The following is a 23983-nucleotide window of genomic DNA, read 5'->3' on the forward strand; positions in this document are numbered from 1 at the left end:
ATAACAAGACAAATACACATAAACAAATACACAACAACAACAACAACAAAAAACATACAATACATGCTCCATACTGAATCATTGTCTCCAATGTTGTCACATTACAGGAATGCCCTTGCCACACAATAATAATGATGACCAGATGTTTGAAATGAAAACTGGGGACATTTCAGTTTGGTGGTGGTCAATAAAATATCCAGCGTTATTATCGATGAAATTAAAATACATATACATATATAGCAATTTCATCTTATTTGGGGACATATTTGTTACAGGACTTCAAGTGTGCTTTGACAGATTTTGTAGTGTTTGAGTTTTAATTTCTTTTTCTTTTTTTCAATACAAATCTACAATCTCAGAATAATCATTAGACCCAACACCTTTCTCTGATGATGAGTAATCTAAACCAGAATAGAGTTGCAGCACTGATTACACATATGCCAAGGAGAGACAAAGTGCTATACAGTGACGCTTCATTATTATTAGTCAAAATGTCACCAAAGGTAATATTACACAACTTTCATTGTTAATAAACAAGACTAAGAGTCAACAGCTGTGCTAGCAGACAGCTAGCAGGCTCTAAGTATAGCGGAACTTTGAGCCAAATGCTGATATAAGCATATTTGCACTGACACTTATTGAGTATTAAACCATAGCCTTTACAGCAAAGATACACAACATGACAGCTCCCCAAAAGTGCAGCTGCAGCTGGCTGCAGTGTAGGTTATAAACCCCGCCCCCTCCATGTTTGTGGTTGGGACATGGGCCAAACTGAAAAATCAAAGTGCATGACAAATATATTTGTCCTAAGATGGCTTCTGTCATTTTAGGTAGTTCCTGTTACATTGTTGTATGTTTTAAGGGTTCATTTTTCTGATAAGTTTGGTTTTGATTAATTATTTGATCCTATAAAAGGGGTTTTTGCGTCAGGATTGACAGCTGTGGGTGTCAGTCTTGCGCTTGGTTGGACGGGTGTATGGGCGGGAACTCAATACTACAGAGATTACTACTGAGCAGATATTGACTCCAAATTACATCACCAACACAAGATGCTGCTGGTGATGTCATTTGAAGTCAGCACAAGATGGCAGCAGCGGTATCCGGGATATTTTGGGGGGGGGGTTTGTACACTGGACGAAAGTAAAGTTGTGTCCTCCATCTTTATATACAGTCATTGTATCAAACACAAAGTCTGACTAATGCTGGTGGGAATGTCATTATTTTTGTAGGTATTTGGTCAAAAACCAAAGAATAGGACAAACTTTAAGTTTGACCTGATGAATGAGTTACATAAAAAGTAGGATGAAAGTAACTGAGATTCGTCCTCTGGAGATCATGGCTGTCAAAATTTTGTCCCAGTCCATTTGGTTGATGTCTCGATATTTCAAAGTGAAAACTCTGACCTGCTGATGGAGTTAGAGGAAAAGTCAGTGTGCCACCAAAGTCATCATCCTCTGGAGACCATGAACATCTGTATCAATCCAGTGTACAGCTGGTGACACATTTCACTCAAAACCAAAAAGGTCAACTTCATGGAAAAAGGTCAACCTCGTGGTGGCACTAAAGGCCAGTTGATAACTAAAGTCATTCAGAGACATCATCTGGGGAGCATGTTTGTCTATGCAAAACTTCATGGCAATCCAATAGATGACGAGATATTAGTGGTGGATCCATTGAATGACATCGCCCTAGCCAGAACCACAGCACCAGCACTTAGTTAGCATTGTAGTTCAATGGTTAGCACATGTGTCTTCCAATTTAAAGATTGTAGATTAAAAACCTGATTGGACAAGGCTTTATACAAGTGTTGTCTGTGTTAAGTTTTGTTATCTAGAACCAAAAATAGCAGTAATCTTATTTAAAGTAACTGTATCTTGTTGTAACACTTTTGGTATATGGACATCCTGATTTTTTTTTTTTTAAATCTGAAAACCACTTACTCAATTCAATCAATCAATTTTATTTATAAAGCCCAATATCACAAATCACAATTTGCCTCACAGGGCTTTACAGCACACAACATCCCTCTGTCCTTTGGACCCTCACAGTGGATAAGGAAAAACTCCCCCAAAAAAACCCTTTAACGGGGGAAAAAACGGTAGAAACCTCAGGACTGCACTGAAAGCCATATTTACTTGTTTCAAGCCAAAAAAAAAGCTCATATCTAAAATGTTTTACTTAAATATGCAGTGAAGTTTGTTACATCTATCAGTAAAAGTAAAAACCCAGTTATTTCATGAACTGATTTAACTTTTGCATCAACCCAGACAGGCAAACACACTCTCACACCCATATTCATACACTCACAGACTTAGCTATGGTCTGTGTTATTGTACGCAAAAGCCCTTGAGACAGACTCACCCTGTAAAATACACACATATTCTGATAGGATTGTGTAGTTGTAGCTTTCTGTTTGTTCGTATTACTCATGTTCCTCTTGGATTGGCTGTGTTAAACAGAGGACCAGCTAAACTGAACTGAACTGCACTTCCCCCAATCAGTTTATGACTGCACAACCTAGAACTGGATGAAAAATAAACACTGAGCTTTCTATTTACTTGGAAGCTAAATTGTGCACAAGCAATACCACAATCAACTGCAAAGTGTCCATAATATTTTTAGGTGAACACTTTTTCCTGTAATATCATAGACACTGGGCAAAATTTCATCATTTTCTCAGACATAAAATGTGGTCAGGTTGACCTCTGAGAGGCAAGCTAGGAAGTTAGGAGTCTGGACAGAAGAGGGGAAAAAAAGACAATAAATTTCAGGCTTGACCTTTCACCCCTGGATCCCTCTGTACACACTCCGCTCATTACCAGCTCAACTTCCCAAACCACCCAAACTGCTTCACCCTTCTGTGGAAAGTCATTCATTTCAACCACTGCTTTAGAACAGTATGGGGAAAATTTGGGGTCATCATGATCTGAAAGGTCTAAAAAATGTTCGGCTTTCACCAGACCCATGATGATCCTTCCTCTGCTTCAAGGTTCAACTGGGCCCTCTTGTGGAGAAAAAGAAACAGTACACTATCAAATGAGGCATTCAATTCAAGCCAACTTTATTGGCATCAGCGAAAGAAGTTCCGAATGTTACATCAAGAATGCTGACTAAAACTTGAAACTAGACCATAATACATCAGTCTGTTGGTTACCTACTCAGATTAGATCAGACTTGTAAAGTACCCTAGATGACTTCTAAAATTATAAATGTCATGTCACTTCATACCTGTCTGACCTCCTCCTGTTGCCTGCTCTTAGAATTTTGATTATGAGGCTCCTGTCTGTCCCCACTGCTAGAAAGAATTCAGCAGGTCGCAGGGTCTCAGCGTAGTCGTTTTGTGCCTCTTTGTGGACATTTTTATTCTCTGTGTAGTCTTTATGTGTGTCTTTGTAGTCATTTTCTATCTCTTCATGGTTGTTAAGTTCCTTTTGTAGTCATCTCATGTCTCTTTTTGGTCATTTTGCTTCTCTTTATTGTTGTTATATGTGTCTTGGGGGTCATTTTTTGTCTCCTTATAGACATTTAGCACCCCTTTATGTTCATTTTGTGTCTCCTTGTAGTTGTTATGCGTGCCTTTGAGGTCATTTTGTGTCTCCTTATAGTTACTTAGCACTTCATTGTGGTCATTTTGCTTCTCTTTTTAGTTATTTTGTGTTGGTTTCTGGTCATTCTGTGTCTCAGTATACTCATTTTACATCTCTTTGTGGTTACTTTGCGTCGATGTGTGGTTAGCTTTTATTCTGTCTCTTTGTAGTCACGTTGCACATCTTTGTGGCTAATTCCTGTCTCTTTGTGGTCATTTTGCATCTCTTTTTCTTCATTTTGTGTCTGTTTCCGCATATTTTTTGTCTCTTTATAGTCTTTTTGCATTTTTTGTAGTTGTTTTGTGTCTACATGTGGTTGTTTTACGGGCCTTTGCAATTATTTTGTGTCTGTTCCTGGTCATTTTGTCTCTCTTTGTAGTCATTTTGCTCTCTGTGGTTGTTTTTTGTCTATTGTTGGTTCTTTTGCATGCCTCTGCATTTTTGTTTCTCTTTGTTGTCATTTTTGCATATCTTTGTGGCCCTTCACTGTCTCTTTCTAATTATTTTGAGTGGGTTTGTGGTCGTGTTACATCTTTTTTAGTCATTTTGTCTCTGTGGTAATTTTGTGTCTCTTTGTAGTCAATTTGCATACTTTTTTGGTTGTCTTTGTGGTTCTTTTGCATGCCTTTGCAGTTTTTTGTGTCTCTTTGTAGTTGTTTGTGTATCTTTGTGGCCCTTCACTGTCCCTTTGTAGTCACTTTGTTCCTGCTACTGATCATTTACTGTGTCTTAGTAGTCCTTATGCATGTCTTTGTGGTTGTTTTGTGTCTATTGTTTGTTTTTTTGCGCGCCTTTGCAGTTATTGTGTTTGTCTTAATCATCATTTTGCGTGTCTGTGGCCATTTACTGTTTCTTTCTAGTCATTTTGTGTCTGTTTGTGGTAATTTACTGTGTATTAGTAGTCATTTTGCATCTGTTTCTGGTTGTTTTTGTCTATTTGTGGTTCTTTTGCATGCTTTTACAGTTTTTCGTTGTCTCTTTGTAGCTGTTTTGCATGTCTTTGAGGTAATTTATTATCTCGTAGTAGTCATTTTGTATCTCTTTGTGGTTGTGTTGCGTCTCTGTGGTTGTGTTGCTTTTCTTTGTGGTAGTTTTGTCATTCATACTGGACATTACATGTTGCCAGTTCAGACAGGAGTTTGGGCATAAGGCCCCGGTGTCCGGTAGGCCCATACAGTAATCAATCCATGGTCTCAGTGTATCTATTAAGCCGTAGTAATTAAAATAGATGTCTTCCTGTTGACGAGAATATTGTTAACACTACATCTCTCTAATCCTCTGTTTGTTTATCATCCAACAACCACAGGCACACGTGTCCATGCTGTAAGTGTATATATCTCTCTCTCTCTTATCTGTTTTCACCTTCTTTGTTCTCTCTTTTCAGTACCGTCTGCCAGCCTGGGACCTCTCTCCGTCTGGCTTCCCTCCAGAATTCTTGGATCTGGATCTAATCTGGTCTAGTCTGATCTGGACCTCCAAGGTTCAGATTCAGCCTTACCTCTTACCTCCTTCCTCTGTGTGACTGGTGTGCTTGAGCGACGCATGTTTGTGTAGTTTGTTCACTTTCCAGGTCCTCAGGTGGAGAGGAAGTCATGTGACCCAGGTCCCATCTGTATGACCGCACCTGGAAGTTTGTCGGCTTCTTCTTATGTCCATACAATGTCTCCACATTGTAGATCTATTATTATGGTTTGTGTCTATAAAGGCACCTATTGTATTCATTGGTGTAGATATTAGCTTGTGACAGCAGGGAGTGGCACTTTGAAGGAGGAGAAAGAGGATGACAATTAAGCTGACGATGATGATGCTGCGTCAGCCCCGCCAGGCCGGTTATAAGGAATCTGGTTCAGGAATCAGGAAATGGCGTTTTTCACATTAAGCATGCATCATGTCTGGTTTCAGAGACAATACACGTGCCATTGCTATTGTCTGGTGTTTTTCATCGAATTTACACACCAGTGCCACTGTCATCGGGTACGCCGCACCCTGCATTATGGTCCATTTCACACACACACACACACACACACATAGCCATCTATATGTACTGTATATTTACTGTATGTGCTTTAGCCTATGTACAAAAACAGAATTCAAGATATGATATTTTATTGCAAATTAAAGCAAAAGTCTATAATGATTATTACACTCCAGGTGTTTGATCACAACCTCTGGGTCGAGCATCCGTACATTTCTTTAGTGGGGATGTTAAAGTTTGGGATACAGTAGGTCCTTTGTACTGTTTATTACATTTCCACACTCTGAGGGTCATGCATCATGCCATTGTTTTCAGTTTATTTATAAATATGAATTAAATAATCATCATTTTTATCACCATGTCTCCCTAACTTGTGATTTAAATGTGCCATTGCAGGCTTCTACATTCAGTGTTTGTGTTTCCCAATCGGTTTTGTCCCTCTATCCCCACAGGGCTTTATGGGGCCGGTTTAGCCGGTTATGTGGGATTTCAGCAGAACAGGAATATCAAGGGAGAACTTGCCCAGGCGTCACTGTTTGTGTTCCTTAAGGGGACGACAGCTCCGACCGGTTTTCTGGGGTGGAGAGATGAGAGAGGGGAGGGTGTGGGGCGTTCTCCCTAGCCTTATTCTCCTCTCTTTCTCTTCATTATCATGCATTCTCTCCTTCTGCCTCTGTATCACTCCGTCCATCTCTGAAGTCTGAACGAGGGAACAACTGAAGGAGTCCTCTGCTGTATGAGGTGAGTTACCTTTGATTAAGTTCTGAGCTGTTGCCCGAGGGCCAGAATAGATTGGCTAACAGGTGGGTAGAGTAGGTACAGGTATGTGCAGCTGGGAGTCAGGGCATGAACTGAGCAGACATACAGGAAATGATCATGGCCTTATCAGGCCTTTCGTGGTCACTATAGAGTGTATGTGTGTGGGTTGGTGTTGGTATCTTAAGGTCAGTTTACCACAGTTTCTTCATACCATGTGGTTTTAAAATATATTCAAATATAAATAGAATGATGTCTAAATAAATGAAAATAAAGCTCCTTGTCAATAATAAGATAAAGAATTAATTAAGAAAACACAATGTGCAATTTTACATATGGTCAGGGTTCATAGTGTGGGCATTAGAGGCAAGATATGTCATTATAAGCGTGCGTGCGTGTGTGTGTGTGTGTGAGAGAGAGAGAGAGAGAGAGAGAGAGTGTGCGCACGCGCGTGTGTGTGTGTGTGTGTGTGTGTAGGGTGGAGCTCATACACAAGTGTAACAGACTGTCGTTCCTCATTTATCGTTATTTGCATAAAAGCTATATTCTCTCAGTACACATTTTTCTGTGGTTGTCAGCTAAAATAAATGAGTGACAAGTTCACTCAGCGTCGCTCTCCACTGGCAGTCATTCCAGTCACATTATTAATCACATGAGCTGACAATGAGAAGCAACGGGTGTTTTGAAAGCAAAGCAGCTCAGACAATAGCCTTCAATGACATGTTTTTAGACCCTGACTGCATCATTTTTTGGTTTGAAGAGCATCAGCTGATATTGTGTGAGAGCAGTGAATGAAGTCTGAACAACAAAACTTTCTCTCACAATTCAAGCTTGGTTTCGATCAAACAACAAACCTCCCAGTGGATGGGAGGTGTTTGAGAAAGGCTTACATTAAGCTGCAGCCGTGAGATTATACAGCCAGGTTATCTACACAGTCTGTACCTCTGTGGGTGTGTAGCATCCAGGACTGCTTTTTACCTCATAATGTGGTAATGCTGGTGTGCATATGTATGTGTATGTGCATGTGCAGGTACGCATGTTTACCATGTTCATCCTCTTAGTTTACTGTATTAGCATGCTAATAGTAGCAGCATGCTACTGAACACAAAGTACAGCTGATGTTGATGGGAATGTCATTCATTTTAAAGGTATTTGGTGATAAGTCAGTGTGCTAGACAAATTATATTTTGACCTGATTATGGTGCTAAATGAAATGTTAGGATACCATAAACCATAAATGCCTATTTCATGTTGGCACTAGAGGTAGTAGGATTCATCTTCTGGGAACCATGAAAGTCTGTACAAAGGTTTGTGCAAATCTTTCTCATAGATGTTGATATACTTCACCTCCTAGGTTAAAATTTTGACTTTCTGGTGACATTACAGAAAACGTTAAGAAATCACTTAGTCATTAGGATTCATCCTCTGGGGACCATGAATGCAGGCCATCTTGTAGGGAGCATGAATATGTGTACCACATCAAACTAAATTAGTTGTCCAAACATTTCACTCAAAACCGTAAATGCTAATTGTTTGTAAGCACCAGAGTTAGTGGGATTCATCCTCTGGGAATCATGAATGTGTGTTAGGTTTGTGCAAGTTCATCTTGTAGATATTTATATACTTCACTTCATAAGTAAAAACTTTGACTTTCTGGTGATGCTGGAGGAAAGGTCAGGGAAATCTTAAGTTACTAGGATTCATCATCTGGGGACCATGAATATCTGTACTATATTCCATGGCAATCCATACAATAGTTCTTAAGACATTTTACTCAAGACCTTAAATGGCAATTTAATGTTGGCACGAGATTCATTATCTTGAAACCATGAATATCTGTTCAAATGTGTGTCTCATTTTATCAGTAAAAACTCTGACTTTCTGTTGACGGTAGAGGAAAAGTCAGGAAAACACTTAAGTTACTAGTGTGTGTTTTGTGTGTGTGTGCATGTGAGTAATGATCTAGAGACAGCAGAGCGGGCACATAAAGGCAGACAGGTCTTTTCTTGCTCTGCTGAGGTGATCCAAACAGCCACTTTCCTGACGTATCCTGACATGTCGAGAGAGCCTGATCCACACTGATCAACATGCTAAATAGTATACAATACATGTATTTGGGCTAATATGTGATCATGTTCATTTGTTGAATTAATGAGTGAATGACTGAGTGAACACAACTGAGTAGTGGATTTCAGTAAGGATTTCAGTTTGCAGGCAAAAAAGGTCACCTGTTTGCATTGAGACTTTCAATCAACAAATTATCTTATTATGTAATAATCTTTGTGAAAAGTGTTACACTGTCACCATGTGGTGCACATGTACACATATACACAAGCACAAACTGTAAAAGCTGTGTTTCATGTACTTGAAACACAAACTGCAATGTTAAGTCCCAGACCTTACAGGACCAGTCTAACTAGTTTCAATCACCCTCAATATAACAACCAAATTTTCTCCCACATTTGTGTAACAGGAATGGCTCATGAAAGTGCAGCACCAGCAAAGTGTGCAGGGCTGTACGTCCTTAACACAACACAGTCCTCAGGCTACAACGCCTGAGCCCTTGATAACTGTACCTGATTTACAATGTTTTCACTCTATTAGCAGTTTGAAGTGTTAATACTTCATTAAACTGGTGGATTTAGGGTGTGTGAAGGGTCATAATATTTAGTCTCGTACATCCAAAAGGAATTTCAGTTTAAAAGCATGCAATATAATTCCATTAAATTCATTAAAAGTATGGAAAACATTTTGTATGTCTCTTTTGTTGTACAGTCAAGGTCAAAGGAGATCCCCAATGGAGTGCTTCAACAGCCTACTCCTCAAACTGAGGGAGGTCCACGAGCGAGAGGTGGAGGGTAAGTGGAAACTGGAGACCATCTTGCGATAGAATCACTCCAACCACGATACAGTGCATGCTGTTTAAAACAAATGTGCACCAGGGGTGTAAAGTGGGGGGACCAGTAGCCCCTTCCCTACATCCTACCCCCTACTTTCGGCCCTCTTGCTCAGACCATGCCCATTTTTGAACTCGGCCTTCATTTTAATCTCAACAACACACCTATAAGGTTTCATGACTGCATCTTGCATGGTTGTGGCATTATTGACAAAATCTATCCACAGACAGAAAGACAGACATGAACACTGGTGTTCACTTTGTGAGTCTGTGCGTATGTCATTATGGCAAAATGTGGTCCTGGTACCACCTATTGAAACAGGAACTACCAAATAAGTCATTTTGGTTATTTTACCAGGTGTATGTCTGTCTTTCTGTCTGTGGATAGATTTTGTCAATAATGCCACAACCATGCAAGATGCAGTCATGAAACAGCTGTTGCGACATTGTCACGACTGGAAATCACAACAAAAGCAGCCATTGGCAACAAGGGTGAAAAAAAGAGAAAAGTTGTGATGCTGCTGTAGTAGAAGAGATATCTCATATCATTTGCACAAATTATAACCAGATGTATTTTGTTTTTCCAGGGTGGCAGGTAAAAATTCAAGAGCTGTCCAACAAGAAGGGCTGGTGAGTGACTCTCCCCCTCACTGAGGTCTCTACATGATCATGTTTAGACAACGCTGACAAGATAATCAAGTTTAGCTATACACAAGTTCAGCCACTGTGGGAGCTTTTGTCTTTGTGGACCACGCAGACTGTCATGCTGGCACTGCACCTGGCCCTGTGTTCGTCCATGTCATGTTTAGCTTGGAAGGGAGCTCATGTTGCAACAAGTCATTCAGTCTGTTACTGAGTCACAAAATCTTTGTTACGTTTCTCCTTGGAACTAGTGAACAAACTACTGTCAAAGGAACGGTGTTAATTTAGATTCTAGATACAACTGGGAGTTAAAACAAGAAAGTCTTTGAGTCCATTTCAAATACTGTAGAAGGAAGCGGAATCCAGTGTGCAGGATTGAGGGGCATCTATTGACAGAAATTTTATGTAATATCCATACCTATTTTTTCATAGGTGTATAATCACCTGGAAATAAGAATTGTTGTGTTTTTGATACCTAAGAATAAGCCGTTTATATCTACATACAGAGCAGGTCCTCTTCCACTAAGTCCACCACGTTATGTCTACAGTAGCTCTAGACAGGACCAGTCACATTTTCTTATCAGCCACCATAGTTCTACACACTTGCACACAGTGTAAGTTTCAGGTTAGATGGCTAGATGCCACTAAATCGAACACAGGAGACCTTTACTCTGACTCAACCTGATTAATTTACTTAATAAGATGAACAGTCCTTGTCTATGTGTACAAATTGTGGGTCAAGTAGGTAATTTCTAAGTTGTGTCATGCATCCATCCACCCATCCATTTTCAACTGCTTATCTGAAGCTGAGTCGCTGGGGCACTAGGCTGAGCAAAGTATTCCAGACACCCCTCTCCCCACCAACACTTTCTACCTCCTCCTAGGGGGTCCCGAGGTGATCCCAGGCCAGACGTGTTCAAGGTCTGCCCTGGGGCCTCCTACCAGTTGGACATGCCCGGAACACCTCTAATGGGAGGCGCACAGGAGGCATCCACACCACCTCAACTGACCCCTGATGACACAAAGGAGCAGCAGCTTTACTCCAAGCTCCCTCCATATGTCCAAGCTCCTTACCTTATCTCTAAGGCTGAGCCCAGCCACCCTTCAGGGGAAACTCATTTCAGCAGCTTGTATCCACAACCTTATTCTTCCAGTCATTACCCAGAGCTCATTACTATAGGTGAAGGCTGGGACATAGATAGACCAGTAAATCGAAAGCTTTGCCTTCTGGCTCAGCTCTCTCTTCACCACCATGGTCTGGCACAGCACCCACATCACTGCAGGCACTGCGCCAAACCGCTGTTCCAAAAAGAGTGCAAAAAGTGCTGGGAAAAATACTGAGCTGGTGCAGGAAGTTTGTCCTCTGCTGGGCCTTTTACCTGGTGGTGTCGGTGGGAGGGATCCACTTAAGGTCCTGGGAGATGGTGGATCAAAGAAACCTGAAGGTTTCCACAGCAGACACAGGGTCTTCTTCATTACGCTAATTTATGCTTCCTGTGACCCGGAAATTGTTTTCCCTCCACCATCATAAAGGATCTTCTGTCGTTCTGTGACATATAATGCCACTCCCCTCATGATTATTTACTCGCACAGTTTATTCTCACATTGCTTACTGTGTAGTGTTGTGTAAAGGGATCTACAAATAATATGATAGCGCACAGTTACATAATGAGATGCAATATAATGCGCCGTCAACATGTGTGATAAACATAATTGTAAAGTGTTGTGGCATCACACAAAGCGGCAGTTTGTTTTTTGCCAGTTTTTTTGTTTACAATACTCAACATACAAACTAGTGGTTTGAGGGTCAGAGTTTTTTTAAAGCTCGCACCAACCCGGCCATTATGAGTACCAAACTGTTCCACCCTCTGGCAAACATACGTATTCATCAATGACCCGTACCCGAACCACAAACTAGAGCAGAACGTTTCTGGTAATAATGACCTACTTGATGTTGGCTATATTGTCCATCATTTCCTTTTGAATGTAGTTACAATTTTATACTGTGCTCTTGATACTTTTACATATATAAATGATCTGATTACCTGCCACTGGAAAAAAGGAGGGAAATATTGAAAGCTGATATGGAAATGCAGCAACAACCATAAAACTAAAAGGAAATAGAATATATGTGAAGCAGCCTTTGGAAGTATTGCCTGCCTGTCTGTTCTTTAATGAATGTTCCAGAGGAGACATATTATTCTGTATCTCACTGATTGTAGAGAGACAGACATGTTATGTGATTGGCATTACATTTTGACAGTAATTTTTGTGTGTTTGTGTGTGTGTGTGTGTGTGTGTGTGTGTGTGTGTGTGTGTGTGTGCATGTACACAGTGATACAAAGCGAATGGAGGAACTGTTCACCAAAAACCAGCAGATGAAAGAACAGCAGCGACTACTCACCGAGAACATCAAGACACTGGAAAACAGGTACTGAGGTTATATTAAGCTTTTGTTCTGTATTTGGATTACAACATGTTTGTTTGTGTGAGCATATGAGTGTGTATACATACAGTTTATATTACCATAAACTAGTGATAATACTAGACCAAATAAATGCAAAATCCCTGAGTGTATTGAACTTTGAAATGTGTTACTGCAAATAAACTTAAAATTGGATCATGAACACTAAAACATAGTGGAACAGTAGCACAAGTAGACGAATCTGCCAACACAGTAATGTCAGCAACACAGCAACATCTTTTTAAAGTTAGCTAACGTTAGCCACCACAAACTGCTGGTCATATCGGACCCCGTAGGGCTGTGGCTTAAAGTCAGTCAATTAAAGGTGCACTGTGTAAAATATGGCTAGAGTGTTAACATTCTAAACAAAAATCAAACTAACATGGGAATGTGAAGAAGTAACAATTTTGACACTATGTTAAAGACCTCTACGTTTAGACCCTTTTACTGTTGGTAAACAGTATGACGTTGATGGGCTGGGCACAGATGGAGAAAGAACACTTCTCCACAATAATTAGTTAGCACTAGTTAGCAAGTTCTGTTGGCTTGTTTTAGCCAATGGAGGAAGATGATGCGAGTGGTGCATTCGGCACAAACTGGACCTTTTTCATGCTTTCAGAGCACTGTTGGAATATACCATTTGGTTATCCAGAGCACCGCACTCTTGGAGTAAGGGTTACGGAGAAAATCAATATTCCTCTTAATACCTCCCCAGTGTCTGATAGGTGGACATGATAACCCAGCTGGTATTCATCCCAACAACAGTAAATACTTTTCCCCTAACCTGATATGATGTGTGCGCTGCACATGCGAGCATTTTTGGTGATCGCCTCTGCCCAGTCCTTTCCTCTTATTGCATTTAACCATAGTTGTCTTCAATTTGTTGACGGGCTGTGGTGGCTGGTATGCGATAAAATTTAAGCTCTGAGCCACGACTCCTTCTATTCTGGCACCCAATAAGACAACAAGACGACATTTTAACACTCCTATGTAGCCTACAGCCCTGTGGCAGCGAGTCATGTTTTGCCTTCAGGTAACAAAATGACATCATTGTGACGCTGGCCCCAAAAGAGTCCATTGTGTTGCAGAGATATCCACTGAAATCAGCTTGCTAACCAGCCAGCTTGTCCTGACTTGTAATGCCACTTGTACCTTTGAGAGGCGATAGCAAGTCACTGTAGCATCCAGCCTACCCTCAGTCCAACATGAGAAGACCAAGTCAAGTCCAGTATAGTTTTCCTTGTTTTGAGATACCTGTGATCCCTCCCAACATAGTTGAGCAATCTTTTTATGTCACTTGACATTCTCTTCTATTTTGGACAATCGGACAATCAGGCAATCCAAGGTCTGAAATATACAATAGTAATGAGGTGAGGTCAGTCCCCTCAGGCTGGTACACAGTTAAGCTAAGCTAGTTAGGCTAAGATAGCTTGCAGGCTTATCATTCGTCGCTCATTCAAGTCTGTGATCTTCACTGACGTCTCTATCCAGGCGTTGGTCAAAGCCAAAATATATCCAGAGCCAGATAATACATAGTCCAACATCCCAAATCTGTCAAAAAGCCAAAAGACACACGCAGCACAGACAGTGCAACTAATGACAACACAAGTTGTACCGAAAAACATTCCAAATGGCGATGATATTTATTTTTGATGTGGCTGCTTTCTTGCTACTAGTCTTGCTGGAACTGCCACACTTAAAGATTATTTTAAAAAAAGCATGTTATTTTGACCAGCTGTCAGAGTTTAAGTAGCTTGGGCAACTTTTGCCTATTCTTGCCCTGCTGTTAGTTAGTAGTTGGCCTTTGGGTGAAATGCTGCCCCCTGTTGGTTTAGAACATGAAGGCAGGTATTACACATTGCTCCTTTAAGCAATTTAATGTTTGTAAATTTAAAAAGAATGTGTTTTCTCTTCTTCCAAAAGTTACATAGTCACACCTTAATGTGTCATTAAATGTGTGTGTTTAATTTAGGATGAGGAACATTAGGATTGTGAGTAGTATAGAGTGTTTTCAAATCAGTCAGATATGTTTCTGACGTTGTGTTTTTCTGCTGCTTGTGTAGGCTGAGAGCGGGGCTGTGTGACAGATGTACAGTAACTCAGGAAGTATCCAAGAGAAGACAACAGGAATTTGAAGCCTCGCAGATGCAGAGCCTCCAGCACATCTCTCTACTAGGTATTCTGTTCATGTCTGGTCCAACCTTACATCCATTTGTCATCCATCACTTGTCTCTTGTGTCACCATTCAGTCCTGTATCACAACTAAAAAAAAAATTGTTTCCTTCATTTCCTATCTTTTGCTTCACCTTCTGGCATTTGATACAGTTTTCATCCAACCTCCCATCCATGCCATTCCTTTCCAGTAAAAATATTAAAGGTTCAGAGAAATAATATAGCAGCAAACCACAATTTACTATGTAAAGATATAGTAGATGAATGGCGTCCTGAGCAGAGAAGATACCTCTCTATGTGTGTTGTAATATGAAGCTTCTCTGTGGTTTGTTTGTAGCCACACATTCATGTTAGTACACGTGTGTATCCAACTGGCTAGCTTATCGCTCATCATCCACTCTGCACAACGCTCATACAGTAGTTGCTGCTGATATTGGGATGTCCTCGTCCCGCAAGTGTAGCACCCATCCTCCAGTCACCCCCTGGTTAACACTGTTTGCTCTGGCAGCACTGTCACAATTTTACCATTGTTTATGGAGTTAGCACCACTAGCTGCTAGCCGCCAGCTCCATGGGCATGGGCATCACTGGGCACTTTTAGCTCCACTGAGTCAAGCCATGCCGTACTGAACTGCGTTTCCATTAACAGTTTAGATGCGCCGTGCCACGCCGAGCTGCACCAGAGATGGACCTTTTCTGGAGTAGGTCCAAAAGCCTGGCAGCCCACCCTATAGTGGGTAGCAGTGAAGTTTCACCAACCCCAGCCAACCCCCAATGACCCCCACCTATCCCCCTCAAACAAGCCATGTGTGTTGCAAGGATCAACTCACCTATCTGTCTGCAGGAGACCAGGGAGGAGGGCGTTTTTAAGTTTAGTTTCTCTCCTGCATCCAGATTTTACTGTATATATATCTGCTTTATTTTACTGTTTTATGTTCACTACCAGCCGTATTAGATGCTGTGTGAGGTTGCTGCTCGATAACTCGACATTTCCTTATTTTGTTGTTTCACAATAAAAGTTTTTACACTACAAAATAAGAGGGGGCATTTATTGTGAAGGATCCATAGGCAAAGAAATGTGTTTATTACTGAGTTAACATTGTTGGCAGCTTTTCTTCAATAAAGACAGGTCTAATAATACTGCAGGGATGAAGAGTAAAAGCAGAGACAGCCACAGTGAAGTAGATGAAGAGCTGCAGACAACAGGCTCTTACAACACCTCTGCACACAGCTCAAAAAGCATCAAAAATAACAGGGGGCTTTAACTGTGGATCAGCCCACTGCTTTTAAATGTCATCACTCAAGACAAGCCATCATCAGTTAAAGACATACCTTTAAGAAGATGGCCTTGTTGTATCGGAAATGCAAATCCCTGCCATCCTGGGCTGATGGCCCAAACCAAACCAAACCAAGCCAAGTCAAGCCAGCCCGTGACTGTCAAAAAAGGGTACATGTTGAGAGACGTGTGCAGAAAACTCATACATTCTGAATTTCAGATAGAGTCCCTTATAACTTTGGTGTTCAGTGTTCTGATCATGACTTGTGGTCTGTGTTGTAGCTGGAGAGATGAACAACCTGAAAAAGGAAAACAAGAAACTTAGAGAAGAGCTCAGAAATTTAAGAGCAGCAATTGAGTGAGTATATGGTGTTTGATTATAAAGTTTTAAGATGAGGCCTCTTCAGTTGATCTAGGAGAGGCTTCAAATAAGTTATTCTCAATTTTCATTGTCATTTCTGTTGTTACATTTAGTATTTCTCAACAGTTATAGCCAGTGCAGCAAACATGTGACCACTATTTAATTTTTGTTTGTATGGCAAATAGTTTGATATTACATATATCAAAGCATTTTGCATGTATGACCGATCTGCCTGAAAGAAATTTCTCATGTGTGTGTGTGTGTGTGTGTGTGGCAGAGGTCACAGTGACCTCTCCTCCAATAGCAGCAGCACCACAGAGGTCAAAGCGAACAGTTCCCCTGACCTTTCACCCCCTTCTGGACCTGTGGCCCTCATCACTTCAACAACCAGCAGGGCCACTAACCATCCAGCAGATGGCAATGTTGCAGTAAAAACTGAGGCAGAGCCAAGACCCGAAGGTGAGGATGAAGTCAAGTCAGGAGGAGGAAACGTTTTTGCTTGTTTGTGTGTTGATTATTATGCTCTCGTTTTTTACATAAGTTCATGTTTGTGTTTCTGATCAAACAGACACTGAACACAGACAACTGAGAGTGATGAACCGGAGCCACTTTGTAAGTTTCTAAATCAGCTCACTCTCAGAAGCATAACCACTAAATTTTTTTTTTCCTGCAGCACAACAAAGAAATTGATCATTCTGGAAAAGACTAATATTTGCTTTGTCTCTGAGAATTAGATAATACCATCAACACCACTCTAATAGAAAGGGCAAAGTCCCTTCCCCTGCAGTGTACCCCACAGGACCCTGTTTTTAAAAAATAATGTATGTACAGTAGCCAATGGCAAGAGTAAATTGTTTTGTAGATCCTGTTTGATTTTGTGCCATGAATTTGTTTGTTAATTTTAAAGATAATCTTGCAAGTCAAGAAATTTGTCATAGGTTTGTTGTAGTACCATTCAGTTTTGTGTGAACTACATCTCTCGCCTCGCACAATATACCTCACCAACACCAGCAAACTAGCCAGCTCAGTAACATAGCTATATTCATAGCACAAATGTAACATTATCTTAACTGATATGTGTCCAGCATCTCTTGACCTTTTATCAGCAATGACGCAAAAAAATGACCAAGACCTGCTGATCTTGTGAGAATACTGGTATGAAACACATGCTTCAGCAAAAGAAAAAGCTATGACATCAGTAACGCAACTTGTGTAGTCTCCCTAATTATATATTTTCACAGTCTTATGCTTCAACAATTTCAGAACAAACCGAAACATTCTTGACTTGCAAAATTATTCTTTAAATCGGCAAACATCATAGGCCATAGGGTCAAAAAATGATTAACTACCATACATAGTTTTCCTGAAATAGAGATCTCCAGGGATTACATGTTTCTGTAGGCTGATGCAGAAGTTGGCATCGCCCAGGTTCCCTTTTTAAATAGACTATGGGATCATTTTTCAATTGGATTTTGGATTATTGCAGAAAATCAGCTCTGTGGCAAACAGATGATTATGATACTTACACATTTTTACACACCTCTTTCATATTTTTTAAAGCCTAAATGAAATTGCCATAAGTAAAAAGATAACATTAGGCTATAAACGAACTACAGCATTGTAGTATGAACTAACATTCCTACCACAACGAGGCTGTAAAGTCCTGTAGTCTCATTTAGCCACAGCTTTAGCAATCACCTTTTGTAAGACATATGAAAGCTTCAGAATTCACGAGTGGGGTATTTACTGACGTATGTTATTTTGCAAAACAAAACATGAAAGTCTCTGAAGCTTGTGTTAACCAAAAACATATTAAAAAACCTACTGATTTTAAGACAAAAGTACCGGAAAGTACCATTTTATTAGATATAAAGCTGAAGCCAGTAGAGAGAGTTAGCTTAGCTTACCATAAAGAACCTGGGAAACAGCTAGCCTGTCTCTCTACAACAACCATCGACTTACTGGCACTTCTAAAACTCACCAGTGAACAAGTAATATCTAATTTTCATTCAGTTCTCAAGAAGTGTAAAGACAATAAAAGTTCATTCAGAGAGAACCAGGCTAGCTTTGTTTCCTCTTTCAGGTCTTTATGATTAACTAAACTATCTGTCTCCCGGCTTTAGCTTCACATTTAGCGTACACAGATAAGAGTGGTATCAATCTTCTCATTCAGAAAGAGAGCATCTGTTTATTTTCAGATTGTCAAACTAATAATTTAATGTATGTGATAATGGATAGTGTGAACATTTTGTTTGCTTTTCTGCTCTTCTTCACTTTCACAGGAGTCATACAAGCCTCTGGCCTGGAAGACAGAACATAGTGTAACTCGTGCTGGAGAGAGGAGGTGAGACCAACATATTCTCATTCTATTTTGTCAAACACCGTCACTTTGTCGGCAGACCTACACATCTAAATATGACATGCCAGGTACCCTCCTGCATCTGTTTTGGACATTCAGGGAGGATGTGTCAATTTACGCTTGTTACGTGCACTGTGCCTTTATAAAAGGCACTTTGATTTTCACAGGAAATGTACAGTTTCTGCTTGTTAGATGCATACATTCTTTTTTTCTTTTTCTTTTTCTTTTTTTTTACTTTTTAGGTTTACCTCCTTAGGTTAAGGCAACAAAAGTCCTAGGTTAGGTTTAGGCAACAAAAAGCATGTGGTTAGGTGTAGAAAAAAAAATAGAATTCACATGGGAAACAAAATGCTCCTGGGTAAAAATCTGAAGATTGTTTGACCCATCAACCACCTCTCCCACCCACCCAATACGGAATATCTCGCTCTTTATATTCTGGTAGTTGGCGGCAGCGTAATAAACTGCCGCCACTCTGTGTGTATCATACAGTAGTGAAGGATGCCTCTGTGCATCCTTGTCTGATGCTGACGTCCATGTGGCAAAGCCATAGTATTTGACAACTTGGGTTGTTGCTCACTACCTCTAAAACTAACATTAGGAAGTATTCCCTTAAATTACTTGTTACAGAAAAAAAGTAATTGTATTACTGTTACTTAGTCTCGCCACCAGACAATCAGAGATCTCCGCCTTCTGATAGTCTGGGGACACTCCTTTCTAAAGTGTGTTTAACACACCGGCGAAAACGGCCGGCAACAAAGCAACGCCTCTTGCATTTTTGAAAAGGACACGCCTTCCCCCTTTTCTCGTTCGCAAGGAAACAAACACACAGAGAGCTTGAAAATGGATGCCGAGAGATTTAACTCCGTTTTATCAAACATGTGCTCATCCGTGAAGAAAATATTTTTACCAGCGGATGTCTTAGTTACAACATTATTGAGCTAACTGGAGTAGTTTCATGTCGTATCCGACAATGGGAGGCTTTTAACAGATGACGTCCTGATGTTAGCTTTGCTGCTGCTGTTAGCTGTCCCTGTCAACTGCAGCCACTGATGCTTTCTAGACATCGTGATTTCCCAAAGCTGAATAAATACCACACATAGCAACACAAAACTGCTTTGCTAGCTCAATCATGTTGTAACTAAGATATCCGCTGGAAAAGATTTTTTTTTCACGGACCGTTTAATGAGTTATTACCTATTACAGACACTGCTAACGGCTAACAGGGCTAACAGCTAACAGTTAGCCCAGCTAAACGTGCACACAGAAATAGTAATGTTTGTTCAATCATAGCGTTTATAGACTTTACAAACATCGGATTAGTCTAAATGATGATACAGTGATGTGAAAAATGTGATACATAGGCTATATATATAGCTAAAAGCTCTGCTGGTTTTCTACCCGGAAGTATTTGTAAACAACAAGGCGATTCCCTCTGTAGTCCGGCCGGATGGATGAGTCATGGCCTTGTAAAAGATTATGTTTGTTTCTTTCAGTTGGCAAGAATGTGTCGACGCAAACGCGACAAACATCCACTAACTTTGACAGCGTTTTCTGCGAGCACGGCTGAGCCATTTTGTACCGCTACACGTGTTTCTAGTCGGACTATGTTTACAAGCACAAGAGTTCAGCGAGCCACCAAAGGACCGCCCTGCAGATTTACTATTGGTTCTGCAACGTAGGGAGTTTTTTTAAACTCTGAGTCATCAGTCTTTAGTTAAGCAAAGCGTCTAAAGACTGACTTGTGAGTCTAACTGTTACTAAGTAATGCATAACTGCCAACACATGGCCCAGTAACCTGCATGGATATTTTAACCTCTCCCTATCTGCCTGATTTGTTTCTCATAACTTAGAGCTCAGAGCATTGAAGGACTGGACCAGCGATCCTCCATCCCTCCTCAAAATCTCCTTCTCAGGAACTCCTCTTCCTCAACCAGTGGAGAAGTGAACCCCAGCAGACATGTGCTCCATGCTCCTGTCCCTTGCCGTCCTCAACCAGTCACGAGCCATGTTACTCTTCCCTGGCCCTTATCTGAGTCCCCCGACTGGGTGACTGCGGCTGCTTCAGGGACAGGCCTGGTAGTGCAACCTTCTCCCAAACCAAACCTGCTGCGCTTTCCCAACCTAATCCCATCTAGCCAACATGCCAGCTCCAGAAGGCAGGTTTTTGGTTCTCCCTGGCACAAGCAGAGCACCCCTCAGCCCCCTGCCAAGGAGCCAACAGTGGTGTTTAGGTTGCGAAATCTGTCAGAGCAGGTGGAGAGTCAAATGAAGCCTCAGGAGAAAAAGGAAATCCCACCACCCAAGACTGAGAGGGTCTCAGGAGAAGGGCTTAAAGAGGTGTATGAGGGGCCTCTGGACCTATCGGATCGAGGAAAATCCAAATCCAGCCAAACGCCAAGAAATGATTCACCCCTAGCATTACAACATGGAGAGAATGCACAGAGGAGCACTGACAAGGATGAGAAGACAAATCTATCGGCATACGGACCAGTATCATCACCCTCTCCTGTTGCCCCTCCGTCTTCTACCCCACCGGTCAAACAAGAGGAAGAGTCTACCAGTGACCTTAACCACAAGGTACTTTTACTTAGCAGTAAGATTTAAAGACATTGGGGTGATGGTAAAGAGGGGACAAACAAGACTCAGGGTATGATGGTCTTATTACAGCAGGTAATGAATGAGCAGGAGCAGGAAGAGAAGGTGAATGAAAAGACGGACCAAAGCAATGGGAAGAAAGTGCCTGTCCTCACCATATCATTACGTCCAGGTGAAGCGCTTAGATTCAAAAGGGTCTCTGTGTGTTCATCCATATATTTACTGTGCATAGATGAATAATACATGGTGTCATGTTTCTGTAGCAGTAGTGGTGCTGGAGACTCTGAATCCGGCTATGCAAGAATCTTTATCATCAAATGCCAAAGTAAGGTCTATTAAGCCAACAAAGCAGACACAGTCGAGACTTTCTTTTTTTTATTTAGAATCAAAATGTCCACATGAAAATATTGTTTCTAGTTTGATTTTACTTGAAATAAAGGTGTCTTTCTTTTGTGAACCTTTGTGCTTCATCTGCCTCATCACAGTCGACATCACCAGCAGTTGAGCAAGGAGGCAGCTCAGATGACCAGGACGATGAGGACAGTGCGTCAGGACAAGAAAGCAACCAGGGCCACAAGAGGAAGCGGGCATCAGTGGAGACGGAAACTGACAGAGACTCAGAAACAGACAGTAGGCATAAGTTCACTTTTCAAGTCCTTGTGTGTCTTTATTTACTTCTTCCTTTCTTTTTTTCCCTCTTGGGTGTGGATTTCAAGTCCAATCACATTTTTAAAGCTTCATCAATCAAAGTTTTACGCACTTGTGGTCCATATTCATTTAATTTCTGGTTCTGTGGACACACTTACGATATTTAAGGGATAGTTCAACAGCCTTCAAATATCTTCCACAGAGGTGCCTCAGAACCATGCATAGAAGCCACACATCAGCCAAATTCTGTCCTTCAGTGTAATTAAACTCAGATTTAATTGATCAGGTGTTTTATTGTGAATGCACAGTATTTGAATCCACACAACCAACTCTGTGATCATACAACCATCGTAATGATGTAAACGCTCACAAGTCACATCTCTACCATCCAACCCAAAGAACATGAACCAAAGACGTAGGATTTAGTTGGGATGGTAGAGACACATCCCACAACAGAGTAGTGAATTGTCTATAATGATAATTTTGATTTTAAAAAAAATAAATGTAATCACCTGTCTGTCAGTGTCTAGTCAATGGTACACAATCAGTTAACAGATCTTATTTGCGAATATGAGTCCCATCTCCATTGGCGCCCCCTGAAATGTTTCATAGGGGTGCAGATGGTGCCACTGAAAACTTTGGGGTAGGACTTCAAAACCAAAAGTCATAGTATATAGGCTAGGTGAAAACTATGTCAAAATAGAAAGTTAAGGAATCATCAGCAAAGAAATAACATAATTTACAGTAGACTATAGGACTCAAGGAAATACAATGGCTTGGATTACAAATGTATTCTTGTCATATTACAACTTTCTCTAAAAATATTACAACTCTATTCTTGACCTCTCAGAGAACATGGTGTGGGACAGGTTTTGAATGTGCAAAAAGTTTTGAACGTTAGCAGAAATCTTGCTGCAACACATATCCAGGGGTTTATAAATAAATTTATTTGAATCAGTGGGTCATTACTTCCCCAACCAAAAGACTCAAAAGATGACAAAAGAGTAAATCATGTCAACATGTGTGCTGGAAAAGTGACAAAGAATGAAAGTAATAAACGTACTAAATAACAGTAACACAGAATGCCTGAGAAGCTTACTGCATTATATTTCATCATAATTTCATATTTTGTATTGTCATTGTCATTCTCCTTTACATAAAGACAGTTTCACCATAAATTGGTGCAAAAAAAAACAAAACAGAATGAAGGACCCCCAGAACCCCCCTACTTAATATGTCACCCCAGTGTTGACATGAAACCTTAGCCCTTGACATAAATACAGCATTTATACTTAATGTAAATAAATTGGTATTGATCTTGTCATCTAACAATGGTCAAGAAAGCAAAGAAAGGCGCATTTCCCCAAATTTGAAACTATTCTTTTAGATGGTTTAAACCATCTGAGCACTGCTCGGCCAAAATCCTGTATGTGAGATGAACTTTGAAGGGTAAAATTATTCCATTTCAACTCTGACTTCTGCTCAATTGATGTGGTCTTAATTATTGCCCATCTACTTTCTTCCTTTTAAGTCTATTTGAACCTGTACAAAAGTAGCCATCATAAAAATTTCACTTTTGCTGGCTGCTTCTTCTCCCTCACTGTTTGGAACAATCTTCTTTTTTTCCCTCACAGATGTCCAGCAGGAGAGGAAGCTCAAGATCACAGTGAGAGCTGAGGAGAAGAGCCCTTGCTAAAGAGCATGACATCACATTGACTTGGTGATCTCACTCAAACATGCATCAACTGATAGTTATGGCCACCTGGGAGCAGTACATCAACCTGTAAATACAACACTTAGCCTACATGTACCTTATGAAGTTGATAATGAATTGGCAAACACTGGAGTATTTAAACCAGCAGACATGGAGCAACTTTCATTAATTTGCATTCATTTGGAATTGTTTGTTTCTGGTCACCTGATGAATGGAAGTCCAATATTCACTCTCCTTTTAGCTCTTTCTCTTTGCTCTGCACCTTCTCCTCAGGGAAATATTTGGCTCTGTTGGTGCTGGGCAGGTAGAGTGGGTTTTTAAGACCCTTTCGGCTGGAACAGCTTCCTGCTGTGGCTGAAAATCAAACTGATAAGAGTCATCAATTACAGGCCATACAATCTAAATGATGTTTTTTTTATTTGTTTGTTTGTTTGTTTGTTTGTTTCCGGAAACTACTTGGGAAGTCAACATTCAACCTGTAAATTATTTCCCATAATAATTTCCACAATGTGCATAAAATGATAAAGCAGAGCCGCAAG

At 40.6% G+C, this 23983-nt stretch overlaps 1 protein-coding gene across 8 annotated transcripts; it reads left to right on the top strand.

Moving 5' to 3' along the window:
* The first annotated feature begins 6169 nt into the window (after positions 1 to 6169).
* On the top strand, positions 6170 to 23983 carry rbbp8l (retinoblastoma binding protein 8-like). 8 transcript variants are annotated; one of them, XM_078170288.1, is made up of 14 exons: positions 6170 to 6303; positions 9094 to 9176; positions 9802 to 9844; positions 12192 to 12287; positions 14384 to 14496; positions 16050 to 16125; positions 16403 to 16587; positions 16697 to 16740; positions 18411 to 18472; positions 20338 to 21064; positions 21155 to 21254; positions 21346 to 21407; positions 21568 to 21712; positions 23365 to 23983. In XM_078170288.1, the coding sequence occupies exons 1-14, from the start codon at positions 6299 to 6301 to the stop codon at positions 23424 to 23426; spliced, it is 1803 nt and encodes a 600-aa protein (XP_078026414.1). In that variant the 5' UTR covers positions 6170 to 6298; the 3' UTR covers positions 23427 to 23983. The 8 variants fall into 8 exon arrangements, with proteins under 8 accessions (XP_078026414.1, XP_078026415.1, XP_078026418.1 ...); XM_078170289.1 differs by having other exon boundaries at positions 21349 to 21407; XM_078170292.1 differs by having other exon boundaries at positions 21352 to 21407.

The sequence above is a fragment of the Epinephelus lanceolatus genome, chromosome 8 (assembly GCF_041903045.1).
Source record: "Epinephelus lanceolatus isolate andai-2023 chromosome 8, ASM4190304v1, whole genome shotgun sequence".
Classification (NCBI taxonomy): domain Eukaryota; kingdom Metazoa; phylum Chordata; class Actinopteri; order Perciformes; family Serranidae; genus Epinephelus; species Epinephelus lanceolatus.